The 16,391-nt window shown below is 45.4% G+C and overlaps 1 protein-coding gene across 2 annotated transcripts in view; it reads right to left on the bottom strand.

Moving 5' to 3' along the window:
- Positions 1 to 2,120: 2,120 nt before the first annotated feature.
- The window catches only part of AMBRA1 (autophagy and beclin 1 regulator 1), a 129,338-nt gene continuing 115,067 nt past the window's right edge, over positions 2,121 to 16,391 (bottom strand). For both annotated transcript variants that reach the window (XM_051791618.1, XM_051791619.1), the window contains 3 exons: positions 14,824 to 14,916; positions 13,048 to 13,241; positions 2,121 to 3,717 (listed from right to left, as the gene is read on the bottom strand). In XM_051791618.1, the coding sequence (XP_051647578.1) occupies positions 3,227 to 3,717; positions 13,048 to 13,241; positions 14,824 to 14,916 (778 nt within the window). In that variant the 3' untranslated portion in view covers positions 2,121 to 3,226. The remainder of the gene's footprint in view (positions 3,718 to 13,047; positions 13,242 to 14,823; positions 14,917 to 16,391) is intronic.

Below are 16,391 nucleotides of genomic sequence, written 5' to 3' on the forward strand. Positions count from 1 at the left end.
GCACAGCTCTGATTTGGTTTCCTCAAGCAGCTCTCGTTGAATTTCCATGTTGCTTCTGGCACAGCATTTGCTTCAGCACTGCGTTGTCACACTGCAGTGAACAGGTAAGCTGCAAGGAGCCTTGAGCTTTTGCTGCACTGTCCTGGGCGTGGTCAATCCCACCACCTCCTGTTCTGCACAGGGCTCCAGGCCTCAAGTCATCATGCAGATTCAGGGGTGTTGCTCAAGGGTACGGTCAGATCAGCCCTGACTGAAACAACAGAGGAAGACTGCTGGGCTGGAGCAGGGTAGTCCTGCAGAGAGAGATTTTTGTTCCACAAAAAGCACGGAAGGCATAAGAAATAAATTGCATTAGGGGTGGGGTGTGTGTGAGCCCATTGCATAAGTGGGCTCAAGTTTCTCTCCTTTCCCACACTCTTCCCACCCATCCACCTCCCTCCGTTAGCTCTCAGGTAGGAACAAACTGAGCTCAGCAGATTCTAGGCCTGAAACTCAAAAGAAAAGCAGTGCTCTCTCTATGTAGAAGCCTACCACCTGAGAGCAGTTTCTTGGTTGTGTAGCCACAGCAGATCATCAACAAATCACGCCCAGGGCAGTATCTGAAGATTAAGCCTTCCCGCACCCACCCTGCCCACTGCTCCTGCTTAAGGCCTGTAGGAACACAGGCTGCAGCTGTTATCAGCCTTTGGCCCAGAGCTACAGAGCGAGTTAGGAGGAATTACAAAGCTGCCTGCTCTCATAAGGAAGTCTCTCCTGTAAGTCTTAAATAGAAAACTGCTTTGGAGCTTCAGAGATGTCCTGAGTCAATGCAAAGACAGCAACTGCGGTTTGCTCCTGCTCCCACCAGAGCTCACTGCCTGTTCTGCCACTGTCTCCAATGGGGGCAGGTCTGGACCAAGGAGAAGTCCTCAGCAGAGCAGGCTTCGGGTCCCTGCACAGCAGCACAGCCAGAGCGTCCAGCAACGGTGCACATAAGGCCTTTGAAAGTCTGCCAACAGAGTGAGACAGCCCTGAAGACATTCCTCCAACCAAGATGGAAATTTTTCTGTAGGTAGCTTGGCTCTGGTTCTGGAAATGGACATCTATGAATGCTCTGCAACCCATCCACCAAGAATGGGCCTCAAGACTCTTACAGGAATCATGCAGGGAGAGGGAAGAAGAGATGTCAGGCTGAGCTGAAGCACTTTTTTTTCCAGAGTCTGTTGTAGTTTGTTTTTAAGCAGAGCAGTAAACAGCTCTGTCTAGACCTGCACTGCCCTGTCTGCCCAAGTTCTCAGCTGAGACGTAGCTCTTCTGGCTCCCAACTGCCAGCACATCCTCAGGCCACTCCACACTAAGGCAATACAGGGATGCATGAAACCTTCCTTGCCACAAGGGAATTCCATTTTTCAGGCTGCTCCCCTGTCAGATCAGGGATGTGGTTGGCTCAGGGCAGGTTTTAGAGCCTCATTAACACTCTGCAATGAGGCCTGGCAGCAGCTGATTTGATTTAAGGTTCATTTCCAGGCTGTGATTTAAGAGAAGATTTGCTTAATGTTCTCTAACAGACTCTTCTGACTGGGAGCTTGAGTGCTGCCTAATGATAGCCTTATTTATTATAATGTCTTAGCAGCACAGAATCTAGAGGAGCTGGGCAGGAGCACAGCAGCTGCTGGCAGGTGCTCAGACAGCAGTGGAAACATCTCTCACTGGAGAGTGGTAACAGTGGGGTGTGCGTTCCTTTAACCAGAACAGTCAGATACTGCATCCATTTTCTGCTTCAAGAGGTTAGCAAGACAGACCACTCTCTGCTTGCCCAAGGTAGCGCTGCATCTCTACATACCTTTTTAAGCTGGATAGGTGAAACACTCCTTTCCCCCTACTTGAACCATGGGCATTGGAGAGGTGCCTACTCATCTCCAAACTAGTCAAAAAGTGATTCACAAGCAAGACTCCCAAATGCTCCTCTTTGTTTCCCAGTTTTGGGCTTTCAACTCACAGGCTGAGTCTGCTTTCCTCTTGGGAAATGGTGATCATCATCTGACATTTGTAAGTTTGCTTGAGCTTCTGAGCCGGATGTATCTATCCCCAAGGCCAAACACAGAGACAACCATCACACAAATGAAGACAGGAAGTCAAGCAAGGGTTTGTCATATTTTAATGACATTGATCTTTGGTGTTTCCCTCGTTAGCACTCACACTCTCCCTGTCCTTCCTCCACAAGCCTGCTAGGGATGGAGAGTTACAAACGAAAAGGAAAATCACATTTGAGACTAAAAACAAAATATCAGAGCCTTGACTTCTCCACTAGAAACTACATGTACAAGGTCAAGATTTCACATGCAACACCTTACATCACAGAGCAATACCTCACATCCTGGCCTGGAGCTGAAAGACAATTCCTGCACCATTCCGGGCAGGTTCAGCTCAGTCCTGGCACTATGAAACCACTGGGGTGGCTCATTCATGTTAATATTGGCACATCTTAGAACATCCTTGTGTGAACTGCATCCTGACTAGAGAGCAGTAGCCCCTGTCCCTCTACCCATCTATACAGCAGCTCTACTTAGGTTCCTGCCAAGTACTAAACTAGCTCTCTAAAAAGGAAAGGTCCCCACCCGTGAGGATATCATGAGCCATGCATGTTTCGGCAAAGCCCAGTTCTTCCCAGAAAAGACCACAGCATAGGCAGGACTGGTCTCAGAACACCACACCCTGGCGGGGAGCAGTGCTGTGCTATGGAGAGGGACTGTGGCCTGGAAGACTCCTCCACTCCAGCAACAGAGCTGGAGCATCACACCTGGGTTTGCCCAGTACTGCCTATCTCCAGAAGGATGCTGCAGGCCCCTTTCCCTTTCTCACGCTACTGATCAGCTCCCTGGGCATAAAAGGGCTGGAAACAGGAAAGGAAAGAGGCTTTACAAAGGATGACACACCAAACTGGAGGGTTAGGGCTGAACTCAGAGGATGCCATGGGGCTTCAAAATTCGCATGATGTGCAGACAGCGTGGTTTGTATTCCTGTTAACTCTTCAGCAGTGGGAATGTTAGAAGTTAAGTATGCTTTTTTGCCCATGGCTTCCCTTGTAATTCTTATCCCTTTCCCCCCCACCGAGGACAGAGAAGCCCTCTGAACCGCCAGCATCCTGTCAGAGCCACATGTCCCTAGTCTTCCAACTCCTGGCCAGCTGTGAGGTACAGGTCTCTGCTGAGCAGTACAAGGGTAGCACCAACACACAATTTAATCTCTACCTGTTCCGCGACTCCCCACTGGTGCTGTCATTACTATAGAAGTTGGTACTGTCAGGAAGATGGTTATTATTAGTTAGGTCACTGTATTCAATTGGTCCCTCGGTGTCCATGGAGGACTGGGCCTGCTCTGGCAGGTCCAGATCACCAGCGCTTTGTCCTTCACTCGCGCTAGGGGCTGTCCGCGGGCTCAGGCCGTGCTCCGGCAGCTGCACAGACTCTGACAGGATCCGTCCCTCCAGCTCTGTGTCCAGCTGCTGTGAGGTGGACTGCTGTGCTGATGTGCCCTCAGCTCCAGTGGACTCGGCACCAGTCTGAGAGCTGCGGTGGATCCGGTGGCTCACAATGATGTTGTTGCCAAAGCCGCCCATGGATGCCATGGTGGTACTCTGCTCCCGCTGAACCACGGCAGTCATGCCGCCTTCTGCCATCAGCCTTTGAATCCTACTCAGGGCATCCTCCCCACTGGCTCCATATTCTGGACCTTCCCCTGCAAAAGAAAGCAGAAGCAACTCTGGTGCACAAGGCAAACTACAACACAAAGAGAAAGCATGCTGGGTAGATGCATCATCCAGTGTGCACATGATCGGATAGAAGATGGGTTTTATTCCAGAGGGAACCCAACATTTTATTTCCATAACTTTTGGTTAAGTGCCAAACAAAGGCACCGAATTCTGACAAGAAAATCTCAGCCACTCCCACAGGTATTCCTCACAGACTTGCACGTCCAAACCTTGGAGAAGCAGCTCTTATCCAGCTGTAAAGGTGGGGGAAAAAAGTGTAGTCAAAGAGGCAGGATGTTTTATCACAGCTTTAGAGACAATCCTGCCAGTTCCATGGGGACAGGAAGAAAAACCTCAGTTTGCACTACAATAAACCAAACATTTCACCGTGGTGTTAAAGAAATCTGTGGCCTTTTGCTACTTCACTTGTTTGAGAAAAGCCCAGGCAGATGACACGATGGCCATGTCCTCAGTGTCAGTCAGGGAAGACATAAGCAGCAGCCAAGAGCAGACAGCAATTAGAGAACACAGTCTGTGCTTTCACATCATCTATGACAAAGGAAAGATCAAGTGTGTACGCTCCTGCTCCCCTGACTGGTATCTTTTGAGGAATGCAAAAAACATCTCAAGACCTACAGTCTTTGTCTGCTCTATTTCTGAGACTTCCCTTCATAGTCAGGCTCTATTGAGCTCTGAGAGAACCACTGTCAGATACCTTTGTTGCTCAAGATTACCTTTGAAGAACAAAATCTCACAAAAAAATAGTCCACATAGGAGACTGAATCCCCACAAACAAGGAAGTTTGTCCCAGTTCTGTTTCCCAACATCCTTCTTTTGCTACAAACCCTACCCAGAGCATTTGGGGAACAGTCTGTAATCATAAACTGCTAGAAACATTCCACAGTGGGATCCTGCCGATTCTTATTAAAGAAATAAATCTCAGTCCCACCTCCATAAAGCTATCACAGTGCTGATTAGAAGAGAAAGCCATGAACTCTCTTGCACCAAGGAAATGAACACAAATGTCAACAAGGCTAGATGCAGGGAGGGGTTAAAACACAATAAAAGCCAAAATGCCACACTGACTAGGAAAAGAAAAATACTTGGGGCTGTGGAGTTTAATATCTTTATCAATGATTTGGATGAGGGGATCAAGTGCACCCTCAGTAAATTCATAGACGATACTAAATCGCACGGGAGTGTGGATCTGCTGGAGGGCAGGAAGGCTCTACAGAGGGATCTGGATAGGCTGGATTGATGGGCTGAGGCCAACGGTATGAGGTTATACAAGGCTATGTGCCGAGTCCTGCATTTGGATCACAACAACCCCAGGCAGTGCTACGGGCTGGGAGAAGAGTGGTTGGAAAGCTGCCCAGTGGAAAAGGACCTGGGGGTGCTGGTCAACAGCAGTTGAACATGGGCCAGAAGTGTGCCCAGGTGGCCAAGAAGGCCAATGGCATCCTGGCTTGTGTCAGAAATAGTGTGGCCAGCAGGGCCAGGGCAGTGATTGTCCCTCTGTACTCAGTACTGGTGAGGTTGCACCTGGAATCTTGTGTTCAGTTTTGGGCTCCTCACTACAAGAAGGACATTGAGGTGCTGGAGCATGTCCAGAGAAGGACAATGGAGCTGGTGAAGGTTCTGGAGCACAAGTCTTATGAGGAGCAGCTGAGGGAGCTGGGGGTGTTTATCCTGGAGAAAAGGAGGCCGATACTCTCTACAACTACCTGAAAGGAGGTTGTAGTCAGTGGGGGTTGGCCTCTTCTACCAGGCAACTAGCAACAGGACAAGAGGAAACGGCCTCAAAGTGTGCCAGGGGAGGTTCAGATTGGATATCAGGAAGAATTTTTTCACTGAAAGGGTGGTTAAGCATTGGAACTGCTCAGGGAAGTGGTGGAGTCACCATCTCTGGAACTGTTCAAGAAATGACTGGACGTGGCACTTAGTGCTATGATTTAGTTACATGACTAAAGGTTGGACTCAATCTTACAGGTCTTTTCCAACCTAAATGATTCTATGATCAGTTATCCAATATGAGAGCTAGGGTATTCAGCACAGTTCTACACCACGCCACTGTAGAGACGTTGTGCAATCAGTCAGTGATGGCTTATTCCCTTTCCTCATGGGCTCAGTGGAACTTGCATCAAGAAATACCAGCTTCCCCCATCACAGGATACAGTTTATTTCATCCTCAAGTAAGTCTGCTGACGTACTCCCCTGTTGTACAAATATTATGGACATTAAAGGCAAATTTAATCCTCACTAATAGAACACATCCCTTTTTGCTAGGAATGTAGTAAACCTGTACACAGGTTTACACCTGTAACCATGTGAGAATCTGTAGCAGAGTCTTAGAGGAGTGAGCAAGAATACCCCCTGGACGGAGCCTGACCCACAACTCTGGCAGAAAAATCCTGTTCAGCATGTGGCTGATGAACTAGGGTGTGGTTGATCCATGAACTAGGAACTTGGCTGACCAGTACGAAGACTGAGAACAGAGGAAGCTATTGGAAACTTCAGTGTGAAAAGCATGCATGTCAGGGGATACTGAAGCATTAATCACGAGCAGAACTAAGTGGAAGGTTTGAGAAGCATGGTTTTGGATTTAGTCATCACTTCCTTCTGAGGGCATAGTTGAAAGCACTTCATTACCAGCCATGTGGTCAGTCCAAAGAGGAAGCTTAAGAAAGCCAAAATTTGCAACCTGGCCTAGAGACATGCCAGCCAGTCATATCTACTACACAAGTCCTGAAACAGCAGGTACTGTGCTCTTAGCAAATCGCTTACTATAAACTAGACCAATACAGGAGTATTGGAACAGTAAATCAGAAGAGATTCCCAGCCAGCCAATGCTCCTCAGCATTATAAACATGTGCTTCACCAGAGCAGTCCATCCAGGCAGTGCACACCACAGCACCTCTTGCTTTTCCCTGCCCCTGAATTACCATATGCCATGGCTGAATTTCTGATTGAGGCTGGTGCTTCTTCAGAAAACAGGCAAGGGCTGATGTCACAGCAGAAATCAGTGAATCGGCAAGTCATGAGCCTTCAGCTCATAAACACAGCGACACAGCAATGTTGGAAATTCCAGAAAGACAGCCCATCAAGGGCCAGAAGTGAGCCTCACCATTCAAGCAGCCAACAAGCACATCTGCTTTGGGATTATCCTCCCCTTTCCCTCTCTGAGATTTCGACAATGACTTTGGCTGACTAGTTCAGAGCAAAGCTTCCTGCACAATTTGCCTTGAGCTGAGCTACAGCACAGATCACACACAGCCCGTTCCTACTGCCTACTTCCCACACACATTCTTTCACCAGGCTGCCAATGCAGACTACATTAGTACTCAGCTCAAGTGAAATAAGCTGACTTCCATTTGCTAAAGGTTCAGGGTGTGCACACAGGCACTTACCCAAAACAGCAGAAATGCTGTAAACCCCACATCGCGGATTGCTATAAGTTTCAACTTGCTGCAGTGGCCTGCTGAACATTCCCTGTACGTCCAGCTGAACAAGACCAGGACAGAAAGAAATCCCATACTTGTGACACTCCAAAGAGTTTAGGCACATCCAGAGCATGAACTCAAACCAGTGCAGGAGTAGGACAAGTGACAGCACATCTAACTCTCCATATGGACAAGGCAATTTCTCTTCTCTCATTTTATGTTCAAAACTACGTTCTGGTGTCCCAGACTTTGTAAAATCTTTTATCTCAGGCTCTCATTCTTCTAAGCCCACCTTCTAGGGTCAGAAAAATAGAGGAGCCTCAGACCACTACAGACAAACTCTAGAAAACGGAACTAACCATCTACAGTGTGTGAAACCAGGTTACAGTGTGTGAAATACCACTGTAAGCACAACACCTGCAGAATAACAATTCATCCTCCGCACAGGCTGTCCCTGTAGCAAAATCCATCACAGAGCAAGAAGTAATCTTGGACACAGTGTCAACCTTTTTCTGCATAAGGTGCAAGTTCTGTACCTGACAGGACATCACCACCCATGGTTTCCTTCTTCAACACAAGTAAGTATCAGTGTTGTGTCCACGGTGCTGTGCTCCTATGAACACTTTCTAGTGTAATCAAAGTGACCTTTCCAGACATCCAAAACCCTATCTATTCCAAACACAGAACAAAACATTACTCTTGAGAAAACAAATATCCCAAAGACTAGGGAATTTCTGTCAAGGTAGCTGACTGGCTCAAACATTTAACAAAATATTCTCTTAGCTAATGCATCTGCTTTTAGAAGTCCTCTGCCACACTACTCCAGCAAGACAACAATTTGACACAGAAGACTACAAAGGCAAAATATCTGGCAAACTTTCGATGGAGCTGGGCAAAAGGCAGGAGTATTTCCACTTTTAAGTGAAGTGGTCTCTGAAGTACTTACAGGGAGTATAATGTGTTTATCTCTGGGCATGGATGGCACACACCTGATAAAAAGCAAAGTCCACAGAAGCGAGGGTGAGATCAGGATCCCCTGTGGCTGTGCAACACACTAACATAGCTTTTGAATTTTTTCCCCCATTTTCAACTGTCCTCTTTCTAAAACCAGCAGTAGTTAGCAGTCATGTTTGCAAACAAAGCTTCAAAACTAACAGTAAGCACTGCAGAGATATCTAAATCTTCAGAGAAAATGGAATAATAGCTCTGAGGTGTGAGCTGACCCACTAATTCAGATGCTCAAAGATAAAAATATCAGCATTTTTAAATTCACTCCTTGCATAAGAACAGAAAGGGGAGGGACACGGCACAGCATAACCAACTATGAATAATCATATCTCCTTTAATGCCACAAGAAATACTACCAGTTACTTTTCTGCCCAACCAAGCCCAGAAGCATGTTCACACTTCCTTTCTGAGGTAGTTAATCCAAACAACTCCACAGAACTCAGAAAAAACACAACTGGTTTGACTTGTAACAAATTTCTCAGCAATAGCTCACCTTGGCGATTCATACGAGTGAAACTTACTTTTGTAAGCCCACATAATTTAATCCCAAGAGAGCCAAGTAGTTTGAGTAGATCACACTGCAAAGGCTTGCATAGTACATGCTTTTAGAACCTGATTCTATTTTTCAGGTACTGCTTTTCAGAGGGTTTTAGAGAGAAATCAAAATTTGCACTTTTACAGGACATGACGCACATTTTACAGATGGACAGGCAGATGAAAGGCTAAGGGATCTACCCACGTTTCTACTTGGAGAACATGAGGCAGATCTGGAAGCTGATCCCTGGTGTCCCGGTTCCCATTTCCATATCGATTGTACGGAAGTCACATCACATCTGACAACAGCATTGCAAGAACGTGTTCAGCTAACATAAACCAACACGTTTTTTGTTAGCATTCATGAGGCTTGGCTAGGGACAGAGTACTCCTGCCCAAGCAGCCCCTTGACGCGTGTTCCTAATGTCTCAGATTAAAAAAGTTACACCACATGCAGGCATACTGACTGCTTCTAAGTGCTCCTTAGGCATCCTCAGGATGCTCTGCTTATATCAGGGAAGTTTCATTTGCATGTGCTGTCTTTTCACTACCAATAGTTTGAACAGACTGAATTCTACAAACCGAAGCCTTCAGTTTACAACTCTCTTCCCACTCAAAAGTATCTCCTGCAACCTCTGAAAACAGTTAGACACAATGGAAATTTGTATTGGCTGGTGATTAACCCTTCAATCAAACAGGTTAAAAACTGTATATGGCATGACAGTAGTTAACATGTTGCTCCCCTAAAGACAGGCAAAGTAGCAATAGACTGATAGCAAGTATTCTGATGGCTACAATGTCAGTAGTTAGTATGGTGCACAAGGAGCACTGAGCTACCTATCTGAATTTTAAGTCAGAGAGACAATGCAGATGACAGGAAATGAGATGACAATTGCCTTTCCATTATTTTATTACTTTTTATTACTTTTTTTTTTTTGTGCAGATTTTTTTTTTCTTTAAGAACTGGATTACCTGAAGGATATATTGATATTCTGTCAACAGCCAGGCACAGCATGGATTCACTATCATCAAGTGTCACGCAGCTCTGCAAAGGTCCCTTTCCTTCAGCCTGCAGTACCTTTTGCAAAACTGCAGTCACTGACAGTTCCTGCCACTTGTGCCATACTCCACAGATCCAGCAGTCTGAACAAGTGACAGCCACGGCCTGACCCAGTCTGGACTGGGAATCACAATTTCTAAAGGTTAAAGCTTTGGGGCCACATCAAGAATTTTTGTTGGTTTTTAAGCAAGATTCAATTTGCGAGTTGGATACAGATCCCACTCCCATCATGCCTCTATTTGCAAGGGAAAGTACAGTATAACTCCCAATGGATTGTTTCTAATTAAAAGTGCCTCAAAGTTACAACTCTATCAGTATTTCCACTACATCTGTCAGCTTATAAGAAAGTAGGAGACAGTTGAAACACTGTTTTAAGCATATCTCCTAGCTTTCTCTCAACTCCAACTACCTTTAGTTTACATGTGGAGCAGAGTTCACAAGCCAACTGCTGCAAAACAGAAAGATACAGACATTTGAGGGATTCACTTCTAATAAAGTCATCACATACTCATTCCTCGTACCTCTAAAGGCGGTAGAAAGATAATCAGAGCAGCAAAGTCCCCGCAGAGCTTTGCATGAGAAAAGGAAACTATTTATACCCGCACAGAGCTTAATTAGATTCCTGATGCAATTCTGCATACTTTTTTTTTTAATATGATAAGTACATATGTACAAGAAATGCCCTGAGCCAGAATTCCTCACAACTGTGGGACTGACAGGACATAGGAAAGGAAACCATTCTCAGGGCAGCACTAGCGTTTCTTTTTAATTTTTCCTTTTTTTTTTTTTTTTTAACATACAAGGCGTTTTTTTTGTTTTGTTGGTTTAGGGGTTTTTTTCCCCTCATGACGAGGTGATAACTAAACCACTTTCCTTTACAGTACTCAGAATCACACTTGACTTATCCATTCTACTGCTGATAATACTGCTAAGCCTTTATGTAGTGATTTACATCTTCAAAGTCCCATATAAAACACTAATTAATCTTCACAGGCCCCCGGTGTACTGTACTATGGGAAGATTTATTCCCATTTGGTAGACAATTAATAATTTGCCCTACCCTAGTGGTAGTATATCTTCCTTATTTTTATTCCCCCCCCCCCCTTTTGGTCCCTGACACCTGGATCATGCTATTAGGAAACATGTTTTCATTTTCAACAGGCAGAGAGTTATGGTAGATACAGTGGGCAAACTAGCCATCAGAAAAGCATCATGGCATCTAATCTTCCCTTCCAGAACACACTGGACGTGCATCAAAAGAGTTCATGGTGCCAGAAAAACAGCAGCCTTACCATTACAAGCAGTGCAAAGAGGTTTAAGCATAATGTGAAGCACAAAGACTCAGATGAACCAGACTACTGCTGCCACAAGTACCTGGCTAACTGCTTCAGGTGTTGGTAGCAGCAGCTGAAAATTTGTCTTTCTGCTACATGATGGGTCCTTTTACTATTCTTCTATTATGGATTACAGTTGGGTTTTTTTGATCCTACATACTCCTGATTGTTAATGTCTTTACAGCTCCCTGTTTCAAGTTGGTCTTGAGCCCTTACACAGGAATTTCCAGTGAGGATGCAAATGGCACAGGAACTGATCAATCACAGGGTAAAACCCTTCAACTCCAGTGCATGTGTTTGAACTGGAATAACTCCTTTGTTCTAAAGGTCCTTATATAGCTGACAGGAGTGTGACAGGCCCACTTGCAAGGGGACATGCAGTAAGTCAATGCCTGAGACAGAAATCATACCTAATGGAGAACTCATCAACCTTCTTCCAAGCAAGAAAGGGAGAAAAAGAGAAGTATTCTATCCTAGGCTTGTTATCTACACTCCTTTTCTTCCAAATGCTTCCTGTTTTCCTTCTTTGTAGAGATATCCCACCCAAAGCACTGGTAAAGGACAATCCTTTCCCCAGCTCATTAACGGTCTAGTTATAATCCATGATCTAGATTTGAAAACTGAAAGGTTAATTAGAAAGAACAAGTTAATGAAACCTTCAGATGATTGCAGAACAGCATCAGAAAAAAGCAACGCTGGAGAATTCCCCTAGTTTAACAGAGCAGAGAAAGACCCCCAAAGTCTGCAGCATCAGCCACCATGGCCTCGATGCAAGACAGTCCCTCACTGTACCCTGTTTTCAGTCTGTGGACCACATTCAGTGGAAGAATCAGTTCCCATGAGATCAGCAGTTGTCCAGACAGCCTGTGTTCCAGACTTATTTACATGCCCTCAGTTGTACTAACTTTCCAGAGAGGTTAATCTCAGCTCTGCTAAGATAAGCAGACAGAAATCCCCCAGGCCAAGAATTTCCCACTTAACTTTGAACAGAAGAGTAGAGATCAGGGAAACACAAAGCCTTATCATACATGTTGAATACTGCACAGCAGTAACTGTAGAAGAATCACATACCAAAAGGTATCTTTCAGAATGACAGAGAACAAACAAGCATAGAGGCACAAACAGGCATGTTGTAGGCTGCTTCCCAAAGCCAAGTGAGTTCATCATGAACCAACAACTTCAAAATTGTCTCCTCAATTTTCTCTTGTCTTTCATATGTATATACTGCACAACTCCTCCCTAGCCAAGCCTTCAGAGTTGGATTGAAGTACAATGCTACAGTATTGAGACAAGAAGCCTGCACAAAATCAACATGTTTTCAGCAGACTAGTGACTTTATCACTATATAGGAATTGCACAGCTTCCAGCTTTTTACATGTTGGTAAGTTTTCCTGGACTGCAAACCACTAGAGACGGTTTTGAATAGCTGAGCTGGACACCCATCATGTACTTCATCAATCAGACTAAACAGAATACTCACAGCTGCTTTGTGAGAAGCAATTTACAGTATTTTATTTTGTATCTAAATGCTGAACTTGTGAAGGTTGCACACATTTTGCAGAAGTTGAAGAACCAAGCTAAACTCTAACACAGAGGCAGAAAGGATAATTCTCAACAGCTTGCAGCCTTGCTGATGGTTAAGAGTTCAGGAGATGTGTGAGGAGTGATGGCAGTACAGTTGATTCTACAAAGACACAGCGATCTGAAGAAGAGTTCATTTTGCCTCCTCAAAGCAGGTGGAAAAGACAGCTTTTCTATTCATCTGGCCAGAGATTCACTCTCCTGATCATGTTGGCCTGATTACAGGTAAATTAGGCTGGAGAAATATTTGCCAAAGAGATAAAAGGAGTGTTAAATGCATTGACAGCATGTGGTACCTATGCAGAAACTCCTAATTCGCCAGGTAAGCTGTGTCAGATAAATCACTGATTGATCTCCTACCTTCCCCAGTCCCTGAAGAGGTGGATTCCTGCTCCTGTACCTCCCTCTCTGTCTGAGTCTCGGCATTCTGCAGCTGAGGCGCCAAGGTCTGGGTACCCTGCGAAGTCACAGAGGTGGGGGGATTTCGGGGTTGCAGGCCTATGGCATTCATCAGGCCCATGTCCCTGTCTGTTCTCCATGTGGCTCTGCTGGTTCTGAAAAGAGAGAAAAACAAATAAGGCTAGGAACATTGGATGCAACATGCCCAAGCAAGATTGAAACATCCACGTGAGGTTCTTCTTGCTTCCACTCCAACCAGGCTGTTAGCCACTAGGCAGATAGGGATGGAGGGAATTGTGATCTGCACCTATTTACACACACAGACACCCCTCTCCAGTCTCAGCAGCTGGTCTCTTGAGTTTTAAGGCAACAGTCTTAGAGTCCACTCACCCTTCCACAGAAGCAGTGTGTCTTACAGGCACAGAGAGATATCTCTGCAGCATCATTAAGCCTGCAGAACACCTGTCTTGGGGTCACTGCATTGGGTAGACAATGCAATGTGCAATGCAGAAGCACAAACTCATACAAAACCTCCTACACATCGGCAGGGCAGTTTCAACTCCCATAGACATAGCCTGTATCGTTTCCCTCCTCTGAACTTCCTAGTTTGTCAGCATCACACATGAATGCACTCCAGCAGGCACTTCTGCTCATTCCAGTCAGACAAGAGAAACACTGTTCTCAAAAGCAAACAACAGGAATCACCTCAAGGCTTATTAGCTTCTCAGAATCGAACAGTTGAAGTGTATGATGCTACAGCTGAATCTTGACAATGCTGGACGCTCTTTTCAAAACTGACCTCTGCCTGAAAGTGCTGGGAATAGCAAAGAGATTCTAGGAAAGACTGCCTCATTCACAACCTTCAAAACCATAAGGCTTTGAAAACTGTCACACTTTTCTAGCTCTCTCTTTGAGCTAGTTCATTCTGGACCAGTATTTCTGCCTTCAAGCTGTCCATTATACAGGACTGATTATGTACTGTCAGAAATGTAAGCGGTGCCAATATCCACTCACACAGCAGAGTAAAGAATCTCTATTGTTTATTTTTCACCCTCAAGACTGTAGGACAGCACAGACATTGCCCTGTACACCAGCTCGTAACTTCCTTGGGATCCTGGAGCTCACAATTCAGAAACACAACTATCACCCTCTTGCTGAGAACAGCTGGCTTACAGAGAAGTACTTGTCACCAGAGCAAGAAGCAAGGGACTGCAGCATCGCCTTTGTGTTTAGAATAATTAACATGTGCATCACTGGACAGACTGGATGAAACAGCCAATGGGGCTGTCAGGGGATTTAGCTTTATTTTTAGAGTTTACTGCCAAGAAACAACTGTCCCATGACCAGAAATTAAAGGGATGAAAATCTGTCGCCAGGTCCACCCAACAGATTTGCCCTTATCTCTGTGAACTGCCCTGTTCTTCAGTTAACCTCCAAAGGCCATTTGCTTTGCATGGTGCTTTTGATGCATCAAGCCCCACGCATTCTTCCCACAACTTGCTCATGGATGTTACTGGGGCCATGAATGACACATGTTCTTTACTATCACTGGCACTTTTGGGCACTGAATGTCACTTGCTGGAAGAAGGCTAGGTGACCCGACCAGACAATGTCAAAGGGGGAGAAAATTGCATATTTAAAGCTGCCAGTGGTAAGGGAACAAAGAAGAAGTGGTCCTGTCAGATGTAACAAAAACAGCAGAAAGGGTCAGATCTAACTCACATCCAGAAGACTTACCCAGGCCGCTCTGTGCTCCTGCTGCTGGAATGCGCAGTGAAGATGTTCTCATTCAGCTGGTCCCAGTGGTACTCAACTCCAGAGTTTAAGGCCCTTGAAACACCAAAGAAGGAAAAAACATTAGCGTGACAGAACACTATTCCAGCCAGCAGACATTACGTCCCCACAACAGGAATAACAGTGTTGATTCCTGCCCTACAGAAACCGCAGATCTAGCTCAGTTCACATTTTCATTAAAAGGGCTCATCACCATAAACCACCTTGCAAACATGGAGTAAAGTATGACCAGATTGCTCTGGAATATTCCATTCATCTCAATTCAATATTAACACCAAGACACAGCAACTAGAGCAGAGAGATTTTCAGGAAATGAAGACATACAATTGTGTGTACACAATCAGGTTACCCTAACTCCAAGTGACTACACGAAGAATTGGAATAGAAAGGCCAATTCTCCCCGTGGTGCCTGCAAGCATTTCCTGCGCTAGGTAGCGCTCAGTAAGACACTGCTCTTATTCCACATTTAGGTTTTTTGCAAATGGTTCTCATTCTATCTATAAATAAATCTCTATACAGCCAGCTCAGTGACAGCCACTGTGAAGCAAGGACAGATGTATTTAAACAAGTTCCCACAAAAGAGTTTGTACTGCATCAACAACATGTGTATTTGAAAAGTCCAAACTTGAATTTCACAGCTAATGGTGCTGTGTACCACCACATGGCTGCTGGACTGCAGACAGATGATGGCGCTGGGTGGAGAGTTAGCAGTGCTGTGCAGTAGTCACAAAAAGGCAGTGAGGGGGGGGAAAGTCCTGTGTAGACAGAAGGGAACTGTGTCTGAAGAGCTGGACTTCTATCACACTGCCAACTGCAGTCTCATAATCTGAAGGAAGGATGCAGGGCAAGTAATTGGCAGCTCGTTATGGCTCAGGCACAAACATGACCGTTTTATGTACATATGAAAGCTGTTGTCCCTGTAATGAGATGCCTCAGCAGAACTGGCAAGAACTCCAGCTTAGACAATGCTGCAGGTCAGACACACTGCAATGGGAAAAACAGTGTGTGCTGGAGGCCTAGGGCTGGGCTTTTGGGGTGACAGTACCCCAGCTCGGGACCCAGGGCAAGAGACTGAGAAAATTAGGTCAACAAAACCACTCACAGAGTCTACAGGAAGTCATTGCTTTTTTATTTTTTGTGCTGAGTTAGCTCTGTGCTATATTACATCCCATGAAAGCAGCTGCCAGAGAGCCGATTTCCAAAGGCTTCTGAGTTTATTGACAGATGGTAATTTGTCACTAAAACCGTGACAGTCCCTCTGACTGCTCCATCCCCTGCCTAACATATTGACTGAGGCTTAGCTGTCACACTACGCTGTCCGCTAAGTAGCATGCTCCCTAGGCAAGCAAGACTTTCTGACCTCGTTGTCAAAATTTCCATTAAAACTCTAGTGTGCTTGATATCTGCAGCTATTACACAACAGAGCTAAACCGACCCATGCTCTTCTCCCCCTTCTTCCACACTTCTTCCAGCTCACAAAGAACAGGCATGGTCCCCACAGCCACGTACAT

Source organism: Manacus candei, unplaced genomic scaffold, assembly GCF_025592945.1.
Source record: "Manacus candei isolate 608988 ecotype Guabito, Panama unplaced genomic scaffold, ASM2559294v1 h1tg000033l, whole genome shotgun sequence".
In the NCBI taxonomy this organism is placed as follows: domain Eukaryota; kingdom Metazoa; phylum Chordata; class Aves; order Passeriformes; family Pipridae; genus Manacus; species Manacus candei.